Source organism: Tamandua tetradactyla, chromosome 2 (genome assembly GCF_023851605.1).
Source record: "Tamandua tetradactyla isolate mTamTet1 chromosome 2, mTamTet1.pri, whole genome shotgun sequence".
Taxonomy (NCBI): domain Eukaryota; kingdom Metazoa; phylum Chordata; class Mammalia; order Pilosa; family Myrmecophagidae; genus Tamandua; species Tamandua tetradactyla.
In genome coordinates this window covers 17,854,927-17,867,582 of record NC_135328.1, presented here as the reverse complement: position 1 = coordinate 17,867,582, position 12,656 = coordinate 17,854,927, and the positions used below count along the sequence as shown (strand labels likewise).

The following is a 12,656-nucleotide window of genomic DNA, read 5'->3' as shown; positions in this document are numbered from 1 at the left end:
CAGCACGTGATGCAAGACTTTAAATGGGTCAACTATCCTCTCAGCTTCAAGTTCCTAATCTCTAAGATGAAACAATAACTGCCCTTACCGTGGCCTTGTTGGTAAATGAATTCAGTTTGAGACAAAATACATGAAAATCTACTACAGTAATGCAGGATCCATGTCTGACTCAATTGTGAATTCTGACTGTAGAGTACTTCATGGCAATTTTATAAATGCGTGGTCAACTCTCTTATAAGTGGTTTGTAAAATAAAGTCCTGAATAATAAGTATTATTTTGCTATTCAGGATGATAACAGCAATCCACAGGCACTCTCAACCCCAATGTCCTCCGGAATATTTACTTGTTTCACTTTCATCTGAGTTTCTGGAAATGCACCCTATAGGCTGGGCCCCCGACAACTGTCTCAGAAACTCTCACATGTCAGCCAAGTGTCAATGCTGCCTACAGTTTGCAGGGAGCTAAGCAAAGACCAATAAGAAAAGTAACAAGATACCAAAGGTAAAAAAGAGATGCTGTAATTACCAAAAAATTAAATAGACTATAAATGATTTTACATCAACTACTGTTTCATACTTTCCATCCCATCAATATCAAAATTAATATGGATAATAAAATATTATTTTCCCAGAGTTTGGTAATATATAATAAACCGAAAAAAACTGGAAATGGTAAAAATTTTTGTTCAAACTGGAAGCCTCACTATTCAAAATGTCAAAATTCATACAGTTTAAAACAAATTAGACAGGAATTCGCTATACCAAGGATCACAAAGGATATATCCATATGAGGCCAAGAGGTCGTACAAATGAGCCCAGGTAAGACAATAGGACATTTTAAAAGATTTCTGACAAATCATCAAAATTTTAAATGTTGGCAATTAAGGTTTCTTAAAACATTCTTGAGAGCTAATCGAAACAGCTATGGGCCACCTCAGTTATGTAATCATCATGACACGGAGGATAAAATGCAGATAGCTTATTGATGGATTTCTGAAGGGCAAACAAAAAAAGTCTCTTTTCAAAATAGTTTGTAAGGAAGACAGTTTACTGGGCAGATGAAGTAGCAGCCTAAACTGCCTTGTTTCATTTGAAATTTTATTTGTGGGTTCTTGGAAGTGAGAGAGGATGCTGACACCTATTTAAGATAAGTTGAGCTGATATCGATCTCCCTCTAAGGGCTATTTGTAAGTACTTCTCCCCATGCTCTTATGACAATGGCCAACACCTCCTTAACAGAAGAAAACTAAAACTTAAAATCTGGGCTGATGCCTTGTATGCCTTGGCAGTCCTTACCTGTTAGAAGTTAAAAACAGTTCCTTCGTAGCAATGGTATTGCTGGGTCGTATGGCAATTCTAATAAAATCAACCCTTTTCTCATTTTAAACTCCTTCCCTGAGCAAGGACAGAGTCAAGACATCGCAAGGGCAGAGTCAAGACATCCTAAGTCTAGAATATGAAGAATGGAATCTCCTCTACTAACTGTATTAATGAATCAAGAATAGTAAGTTTCATTCTTACTTCTCCTGTTCAGTTCAGTGACAATTTTCATGTTCTCTCCAATGAAAGCCTCAACATGACAATTCTGTGATTTTTTCCCACTACAAACTCTGACTTGAAAAGTCTCCTCTATTTTATTATTATGTGCACTTGTTTTCAAAGAAAAATCCTTCTGGAAGGCAAATCCTTCTGGAAATATCATAGAAGGAACCAAGATAAAATGTAATAACTGACCACTCCACTGGGGTCTAAATCGGTGTGACTGTCAATCAAGAAACTTCTCAAATACTCTGCATCTGAAATTCCAGGGAGGACCATTCACACATGCGCTGGTTCCTCAGGGAAGATAATTCCTCCTCTAAGCAATTCTTCCACATAGGCTCAAAATGCCACCCCAAAGAAGGAAATCAAACCAAGCTTCTTTAACAGCAAAGCTAAATGGAATATCTACCAGCTTATAACTTTTTTCACCTCACGTCAAATAAAAACATATCCCTTAATACATCCAAAAAATGGGAGGGAGCAGAAAAGAGTTAGACCTGGTAAGCAGGAAAGATACACAATGCCAGGCCACGAGACTGTTCATGTGTCTATTATTGAGGAAAGGGGGTTGAGAACCTCTGGCTTCAGACTGCAGATATTTCTAGTGGGGGCGGAAAACAAAACCTCATTCTTAAACAGTATCATAACTTGTAAACTATTGTAAACTAAGATACAAAGCGAGAGAAGAGCAAACAGAATTTTAACCTGAAAATAATCATTTTTCTTAATACTCTGTACCTTCACACCAAAATCTCTGTAACAGTACACAACATACATACACAAAGACTATGAAGAGAGAATGTGAAAACAAAGTAAATTATTAACCTTAGAAAAAATGATGGAGAAAATATGGCAACACTCATGAATAGTTTTAATGTAATTTAAATAAGTTGACTAATTGTTCAACTTAGTAGTCAAATAAAAAGAAGCATGGTTTCATGTCTTGAAAAGATGAAAATAAATGAAAAAAAGAAAAGCAAATTATTAACAGCAAAAAAATTTCTAAAATATAGTAACAGAAGAAAATAAAGCTGCAAGGATCTCATTTTCCAACATGGGAACACTACCAAAATGTGCAAATAAGATTACAGACATATAATATTAAAATAAGTCTTTAGCTAGGGAGAATGGATTTTACCTGTACAATGGCCAAGATGCCTTATATCAATTTGTTCTTGCTTTATACAAGATGCTTCCCGCACAAAACAGGGGTTGTTATAGGAACTCCCATCAGAAGCACACACAGGATTAAAACTGTATCCACTGCAATCTATATTACATACACACCTGTTGGAAAAGAACAAAAATTATCTCCTCTTTACTACAATATTTCACAATACTACAATAGAACAGCAAAAGAGAGTGACTGTTTTTTCTTTCTTTTCTGTATTCTATAACAGAAGTTAATATACTGTTTTATGACTGATGAAAACCTAAGCAAACTGGATACACAGCTAAAAATCTGTTTCAAATGAAAATCCAGAGATAATTTGATAGATATACCAATGATTTCTCTAATATTTTTATAACCAGATAAAATGTCAAATGTCAACAATATTTATAGTAGAAAGGACAAACAATTGAGTCAAAGGTCATGAACCTAAATTCTTCCCATACTAATCACCAGATCTGTGTTGAGATACTTACTCTAAGTCTTATTTTGCTGATCTATAAAACAGAATAACATACCTACCTCAAATAATCAGGAAGATTAAAAATATATAATTTAAAAAAACCTGTACTGGAAGCCCTTCAAAGTGGTTTCTAGCTACACACCTACCTATAAAACGGCTCATCCACTGAACACTATGCCCTGCAGTATAAAGACCAAGAAGTCCACGGTCTGGCCACTCCTCACAAGAACCACAAAGTATAGTTGGGAATAAAAAATAAAAATACGCTCCTGTTTCCAGGAACAAAGTGGGCTGGGTACCTGGATTGAACCTCCTGCCAAAAACAACAAAATATGCTGGACAGAATATTTAAACACATTCTCTTAAATGCATTCATAAGTTGACTAGGAGGCAAGGAAGGTGAACTGAAACTTGGTAAAAATAATTTTACCTTCAAAGCATTGCCAAGCTGGGCAAATTCAATTATCAACTCTTTTTGGCTTTCTAAGCCTCTGAGAACAGGAGATAAAGGAAAATGACCTACCTATGGTGGGGAGTCTGGAGATCCCCAGTAAAGTTAGGATCTCAAAATACTAGAACCTTCAGAGGGTAAAACAAAAATGAAATGCCACACTCCAAGGGGACTGTTAACTAAAAAAATAATAGTAAGTAACAGCTTGAGCCACGGCCTTAAAGAGAAGGGAGAAAAAATATTCCCTGAGAATTCATAATCACAAGCTGTCCTCATATGGAAAACTGCAACCTAAAATACTACATGGCTGTTCTGAAAACTTCAAGTCCAGAATTTAATTTAAAGTGGTCAAGGACTGGAAGGGTGTCAAGGCAATGGACAGAAACAAATACAATCTTCTCTGGAAAAATCCAACTTTAGCCTATCCCTCAAAGAACTTCCTCATGTAAAGTTCTGAGGGGGAAAAATAAACATACATGCATGCACGCACGCACGCACGCACGCACACACACACACACACACACACACACACACACATTCTCATTCACACATACCCACAACAAACAAGGAAATAAAATACCATGAGCAAAGAGCGAGCAGATTAAAAAAGAACCGAACAAAACCTCTATAAAATTATTAACAAATAAAAAATCCAATGGCCAGATCTAACAGCAGATCAGATAAACAAAGGAGAATTAGTGAACCGGAAGATGGTCTACAGGAAATTACCCTTGTTAGAGCACAGAGTCAAAGAGAAGGAACATGGGAGAACTGATTAAGAGACATGGAGGACAAGAAAGGTTCCTGGACCAGATAAGTCCTGAAATGTAGAGAGCTCTGCCTCTACAGGACACCAACTAGTTCCATCCTCCGTTCCATATTATCAACAGACCCTTCCAATATGAAAAAGTTAGAATGGGCATAGCCCAGATACCCCTAAAGAGTGGGAGAAAGATCAAAGGTGATGGTGGAGTTATACAGAGAAGGTAGAGTTTAACAAACAAGTATGATTGCTAAATCGTTATACTAATACTTCTTTTAGTCTCCAATACCTTGGAGCAGTTAGAAGGAAAAACCTAAAATTGTAGAACTGTAACCCATACCAAACTCTGAAATCTGTTCTACAACTAACTGGTGCGATGCGCTTTGAAATGTATTGCTTTTTTGTATATAAGTTATTTTTCACAAAAAAAGAAAAAAAGTCAATTGTAATGATAAATGCAGTTATATCGTGATTAACTGTACACTTTGGATGATTACATGGAATGTGAGTATATAAAATATATCAATTAAAAAAAAGGCAGACATGGAGGACAGAGTCAGAAGATCCAATAAACATCTGACTCCAGAAGATGAGTGAACAGGGCAGAGGCAATATTCTCAGCAATACCTCTTCACACTTCCTAAAACTGAGAAAAGATCCTCAAAACCCAATAAACCACAAACAGGATATCAAAAAAGGAATCCACACACTGAAATATCATAGCACAATTTTACAAGAAAGTAAAAGAGGATATTTTAAGAGCACTCAGAAAGAAGAAAGAAATTACCATCAAAGAACCAAGAATCGAGAACCAAATGACTTTTCAAAAGAAATACCAAAGCCAAACAACAGTAGAATAATAGCCTCAATGTGCTGAGATAAAACAGAATTCTACATAAAGAAAAGTATCTTCTGTGAATGAGAATAAAATAAAGGTGATTTGGAAGAAGTAAAAACTTTTCACCTGCTGTCTCCAGTAAAGGAAATTATAAGGATTGACCTCAGTAGGAAGATAACCCTTTAAGGAAGAGCTAAGATGCAAACACAGATGAACAAAAATGGGTAAATATGTGGGTAATGGTAACACTGACTATATAATACAACAAAGAAGTGTGCTCATATGTTTTTTTAAAGGCTGATACCATACAAGTTGGGAATGATTTAAATCAACATGTTCAAGGAAGAATAAAGAGACTAATGAAATTTTAGTTAGTACATACGTTAAAATTTCTAAGGTGACCACTTACAGGAGAATCTCTAACTTTAAAGCTAGTAAAGGAAAAACAAAAATCAATCCAAAAGAAGGCAAGAGAATAAAGGAAAGGAAAAGCAAAAGTACGAAACAAGAGAAAAAATTTAAAATGTATCTTTATAATATATGCAAATTATCTAAATTTTTCATTTAAAAAACAAAATAGGCTGGACAAAAATACAAAATCATGCTAGATGCTGCTCATAAAATATACACCTAATATATAATGACACAAATATAAGGATGGTGAGAAATATACCATATCTGGCATGAAAGAAACATAGAATAGCTATATTTAATATTAAACATAAGGACTTCAGGGTACGAAGATTTATGAGAAGCAAAGCAATTTCTTTCATAATAACCAAGCGTTACGTTCATGAAGAAGATATAATATGCTAAACATTCTGAGATAGCCCTAAAGCCACAATAAGAAATAGTAAAATCCATCATGGCAGATTTTAACATGCCTCTCTCAGTAACTCAAATAACAAGCAGAGAAAATATTAGTAAAAACTGAAATATTTATGAGTGAAATGACATGATGCTGGGATTTCCTTTAAAATGCTTTCCCAAAAAAGTAGGAAGAGAGGACTAGACAAAACAAAATGAGATCAACACTGATACTCGAAGCTGAGTGATGGGTATTACAGAAAGGGGCCCTTTATTTTTTCTTCTTTGATATATCTGAACATTTCCTTAATTTCAGGTAAATTAAAGGCCCAACTATAACAGCTAAAAATAATAGAACTTTTGGAAGATCAAACATGAAAGACTGATAAACTTTACTTTAAAATTAAGAAAGGGCAGGCCACGGTGGCTCAGCAGGCAAGAATGCTTTCCTGCCATGCCAGAGGATCAGGTTCGATTCCCAGTGCCTGCCCATGTAAAAAAATTAAGAACACTCTGATAAAGAAAATAAGACAAGCTAAAAAACAAAAGTTGCAAGTCACATAACCAATAGAGAATTAGTATCCAGAATGCATCAATATAAAACATAAAAACGAAAAGTAACTCAATGGGAAAAGGGAAAACAAAAAGATAAATAGGAATAAAACAGGAAGCATACATGAAAAATAAATGTGAAAAGAAGCTTAGCTTCATTAATAATCAAGAAAGTGCAAATTTAAAAACTACAAACAGATAATATCGCATTCACTAAACTGACAAAAGAGGAATTCTCATCCTCCACGGGAGGGAGCGAGATTGCTGCTGCAATGACTGGAAACAGGTATTTCTGTACCAAGCCAGACTTACATGTCCAGCGGTTTCACTACCAGATAAGTCCCTTGAAAATCTCGCACCTGTGTGCCAGGAGACATGGTAAAATACTCACAGCAGCACTATATTCATAAGAAAAAGAGACCAAAAGAATCCGAATGTCCATCAACAATCAAATGAATTGAAAAGAATGTGCAACAGCCATGCAACTGAATTCAATAAACAGTGAGACTGAATAAACTACAGCTATGCTCATCAATACAAATGAATCTCAAAAGCACACTAAGCCAAATAGGCAGGCCAAGAAGAACGCACATGGTCTGATTTCCTTTACACAAAATTCAAAATAATATACTATTAAAGAACTACGATACACACAAAAATAAAAGCTATAAAGAAAGTAAACGAATGATTTGCACAAAATGCGGATGTGCTGGTTTGAAAGGACGTATGTACTCTAAAAAAGCCATGTTTTAATCTTAATCCCATTTTGTAAAGGCGGCCGTTTCTTCTAATCCCTATTCAGTACTGTATGTTTGAAACTGTAATCAGATCATCTCCCTGGAGATGTGATTTAATCAAGAGTGATTGATTAGGTGGAGGTATGTCTGGATGAGGTGGAGGCGAATCTCCACCCATTTGGGTAGGTCTTGATTATTTTATTGGAATCCTACAAAAGAGGAAACATTTTGGAAAAAGTGAGAGATTCAGAGAGAGCAGAACAAAACAACATAGCCACAAGAAGCAGAGGGTCTACCAGCCAGCGACCTGTGGAAATGAAGAAAGAAAATGCCTCCTGGGGAGCTTCATGAAACAGGAAGCCAGGAGAGAAAGCTAGTAGATGACACCATGTTTGCCACCTGCCTTCCCAGACGAGAGAGAAACCCTGAACTTCATCGGCCTTCTTGAACCAAGGTATCTTTCCCTGGATGCCTGAGATTGGACATTTCTATAGACATATTTTAACTGGGACATTTTCTCAGCCTTAGAACTGTAAACCAGTAACTTCTTAAATTCCCCTTTTAAAAAGCCATTCTGTTTCTGGTATATGGCATTCTGGCAGCTAGCAAACTAGAACAGTGGAATAGCAAATAAGTGGTAGGAAGATGTAACTGGAGAGGGGACCCCAAAGTACCGAAGATAATATTCTATTTCTTGGTGTGAGAGGTAGGTTTCACAGAAGTTTGTCTTATGTTGGCACATTAAACCGAATGTGCAAGTTTTCATATGCTTTTGAATATATACTTTATTTGACAATTTAAAAATTAAGGCACCACAATCCTAAAGAACACCTAGGTCGTTACATAAGATTCTACAAAGGTTCCATGCACTAGGGTAACTTTCCAGAATCCTTTAACTTCCAGATGGGCCCCTGGACCAGTTATGTCCTGAAATGCAGAGGGTCCAGCCTTTCCAGAGCATCAACTAGTGAAAAAGTTAGAATGGGCATAGCCCAGATACCCCTAATGAGTGGGAGAAAGATCGAAGGTGATGGTGGAATTATACAGAGAAGGTAGGATTTAACAAACAAGTATGACTGCTGAATCATAATATTGGTATTTCTTTTAATTTCCAGTATCTTAGAGCAGCTAAAAGTAAGAACCTAAAGTGGTGGAACTGTAACCCATACCGAACTCTGAAATCTGTTCTACAACTAACTGATGCTGTGTGCATTGAAATGTATTGCTGTTTTTGTACATAACGTTATTTTTCAAAAAAAGAATCAGCACCCAAACACCCCTAAAGATTGGGAGAAGGATCAAAGGAAGAGTCATAACAGAGAAGACAGGATTTAACAAATGAGTTAACAGTGCTGAATCATTATACTGATATTTCTTTTAGTCCCCAGAGTCTTAGAGCAGCTAGAAGGAAAAACATAAAGTTGTGGAACACTAACCCCTACCAAACTAAAAATCTGGTCTATAACTATTTGTCATAATGTACTTTGAAATTTATTGCTTTTTTTGTATATATAGTTCATAATTTTAGAAATGTTCTAAATAAATAAATAAATAAATAAGGTACCAGCTCCTCCCCAAAACCTCTTCTACTATTTCAGCCACCACTGGCTCTGTATCTTCTCTGGAATGTTCAAAAACAAAAGTGTGGGCCCCACCCTACTGGGGAGAGCCCAGTGAGCAGCTTCAGGGCTCTGCAACCTACTGAAGCTTTCCATAACCAGCAAGACGACATCAACATCTTTCTCTAAGCTCCAGAAATTGGTTAAATGTGAATCAGGAAAAAGCCTGCTTAAAAGAGGTGGGATTTTGAGGCCCCAGGCTTCTCTGCTCAGCACAGCGCAGCCCAGCCTCCTGGTATGGTCCTGGCTGTGGGTCGGCAGAGTAGCCCCAGGGAGTATGTTTATCTGGCCAATGGGTCTGGTGGTGCTCTGGGGGACATGCTGTCCAGAACTTGCCCAGCACGTATAAGGCAGCTTTCCTACTGGATGCTGAGGGAGCGCAGTCAAGTGGGACCCTGGGCAAGGGATTGCTAGCTGTAGGACACACAGTGCAGTGCCCAGAATCATGAGGAAACTGTTCCTAGGAGGCAGGGAACCGAGTAAGCAGGTTCCAAATTCTTGGCACCCATGTACATGCCCAGGAAGGGACTTGTGCAGAGGGGACAGACTCTTCTGAACAAGTTATCGCGCTTTGGACTGGCTATTCCTGGGTATGTTGTACGGATAAAACCCCGAGGGAAAACACTTGCACAGGTCAATCTGCAAAGACTGGGAAAGGGGCATTTTTTAACTTTTTTTTGTGGTTAGCTTCTGGCATCCAAGGAAAGCTGTCATAACACTAGCTGGATACAAGCTTTAAAAATAGGCACTTCAGAGTCTAAATTCCAGCAGTAATACGTGAAAATGTCCCTGTTTCAACAAAAGGTTTCACAACTTATGTAGAAATAGGAAGCAATGGCCCAGGCAAAGGAGAAGATTAAAGTATTAGAAACTAGAAGGAGGACCATAACTTGGGACATACAGACTTAAAAAAAAAAAAGGTCTTAAATATGCTCAAGCTCTTAGGGAAAACGGATAAAGAACTAAAGGAAAATGACAGATGAACACAAGGAGAAAATCAATAGAGAAATGAAATTTGTGAAAAGGAAACAGGCACAGCTGAAGCCCACACTAACACAAATCAAAGATTCCCTAGAACAGTCCAAAAGCAGATTGGAGCTGGTAGAAGAAAGAATCAGAAAACTTGAAGGTAAGACCATTGAAATTATTCAGTCTGCAAAACAGAAAGAAAAGAGAATGAAAAAAGTGAACAGAGCCTGCGGAACCTGTGGGACTCCATCAAGCATACCAGAAGAAGAAAGAAAGGGACAGAGAGAATATGCAAAGTCATAATGGCTGAAGACTTCCTAAATTTTAATAGAAGACATGAATATACACATCCAACACACTCAACAAACTCCAAAAATAATAAACATAAATAACACTGTGGCATATTACAATCCGACTGTTGAAAAATAAAGATAAAGAAAGAATTCTGAAAACTACGAGAGAAGCAACATGTCACATACAAGGTAGCCTCAATAAAATAAAGTACTCATTTCTCATCACCAACCACGGAAGCAAGGAGGCAGGAGGATGACATATTTAAAGTGGTGAAAGAAAAAAAAATTTACAACTAAGAACTGTGTATCTGGCAAAACTGTCTTTCAAAAAATGAGACAGCGATTAAGATATGCCCAGACAAACAAAAGATGAGAGAGTTCATAACCACTAGACTGGTCCTACAAGAGATGCTCAACAGAGTTCAGCAGGTTGTAAGGAAAGGACAAGAGACAAGTAAATCATAGCCACAAGAAGAAATAAAGAGTTCCAGAGAGGATAACAGCATGGATAAATATAAATGCCAGTAATATTGTATTTTTGCTTCGTAACCACACTTTTCACTTCCTATAGAATCTAAAAGGCAAATGCATAAAAATGTAATAACAAATCAGTTGTTTTGAACTCTATACATAAACATGCAATTTGTGACAAGCACTATACAAAAATCTGAGGACAGAGGAGTATTGGAACATAGTTTGTGTATATTTTGAAGTGAAGTAATAATGAAGTTATTATGGAAGTAAAACAAAATTGTTGGGGATTTAGGATGTTAAATTTAAGCCTCATGGCAACTACAAAGAAAATATCTGAGAATACTCAAGCACACACAGACAGAAATTAGAGTAGAGGATGCCAGGGGTGGGGGACAGGGGGAATGGGGGGTTAACACACATGGGCGTAGGTTTTCTGTTTAGGGAGATGTGGAAGTTTGGGTAATGGAAGGTATGAAGGTACGTGACACTGTGAATGTGACTGATTCCAGTGAATGGTTTGCTTAGGAGTGGATGAGATGGGGAAATCTGTGCTATGTGTTTCCACAATTAAGGAGAAGAAAGAAGAAGAAGCAACTGGAAAGACAGTGACAACTGGATGCAACTCATGATACTGGATGGGATCTGGCAAGGAAGGACAAAAGGCAAAAAGGAACATTATTGGAACAGATCAAAAGATTGGAATATAGAGTATGCTTTATATCAATATTACATTTCTTTTTTTTTTTTTTTTTTTAAAGAAAGAGGGAGGAAGGGAAGGAAAGACAGAGAGAAGGAAGGAAGGAAGGAAGAAAGGGAAACATCTTTAAACATTTTCTTGTTTTATTGTATTTTGTTTGTTTGTTTGTTTTTTACATGGGCTGGGGCCGGGAATCGAACCGAGGTCCTCCGGCATGGCAGGCAAGCACTTTGCCCGCTGAGCCACCGCGGCCCACCCAATATTACATTTCTTGACCTTGATAAATGTACTTAAGATGGTTACATAAGAGAGTATCTTTGTTCTTAGGAAATGTACATGAAAGTATTAAGTGTTCAGGGGTATGATGTACACGACTGCATTCAAGTGTTCAGAAAATGGACTAATGGATGCAGCAAATGTGACATAATGTTAAAATTGGCAGATCTGGGTATACTGAAGGGGCAGGGGGTAGAGGTATGTTGGAGATTTCTCTTTGGAGTATGTATTACTTTCATAACTATCCTGTAAATCTGAAAGCATTTCAAAATTTAAAATTAAAAAAATTAATGTATCCCTTCCCAATTTAAAATTCCTAAGAATATGTCCTAAGACAAAAATAATATTGTACCAAAAATCTAATTATTGGAAAACAAGACATGAAAGAAGAACCAGAGGAGTAAGTTGGCTAATCAGAGAAGGTGAGTTCAATTAAAAGTTTTGGAATAGAGGAAGGAAGGGGCACAGACAAATGGAGAGGAAAATGATCGACTCTGACACAACAGAGAAGGGAACAAACACTGTAAGAATGCCAGTGCTAAAAATGGACCTTAATGAGCCATCTTTTCCAATCCTTCTTCCTATACAGGACTCCCCACAGCCATATGTTTGACTGCATCTCCATGGAGCCTCTGTCACAGCTTTGACAGTGAAGGAGAGCTACATATCTCACCAACGCAGCACATCTCGTGGTTGAATAAATTCTTTCCTGTTCTGAGTTCAAAATCTGCATACCAATAACTTGCACCCATTGACTCTAATTCTGGCCTCCGGCTCTACAAGTACTAAGTCCAAAATATCATCCAGGACTGCCCTTTAATCACTCAAAGAAAATTACTATATCCTACTCAGGATTAAATCTCTCAACTTCACTCAGTGATTCCTCATTCATTGTGGTCTCCAAACCTCCCCAATTATCCTGAAGAGCCTCCAACTTTAGTCTCTCATAAAATGTGATGTCAAGAACAGAACACTGACGAAAGTTAAGAGGAACTACTATTTTC

At 37.1% G+C, this 12,656-nt stretch overlaps 1 protein-coding gene across 1 annotated transcript in view; it reads right to left on the bottom strand.

Annotated features, from left to right (window-relative positions):
- Positions 1-12,656, bottom strand: part of TMEFF1 (transmembrane protein with EGF like and two follistatin like domains 1) — a 106,914-nt gene that overhangs the window by 27,647 nt on the left and 66,611 nt on the right. The window contains exon 6 of the mRNA XM_077140306.1: positions 2,681-2,829. Coding sequence (XP_076996421.1) covers positions 2,681-2,829 — 149 coding nt within the window. The remainder of the gene's footprint in view (positions 1-2,680; positions 2,830-12,656) is intronic.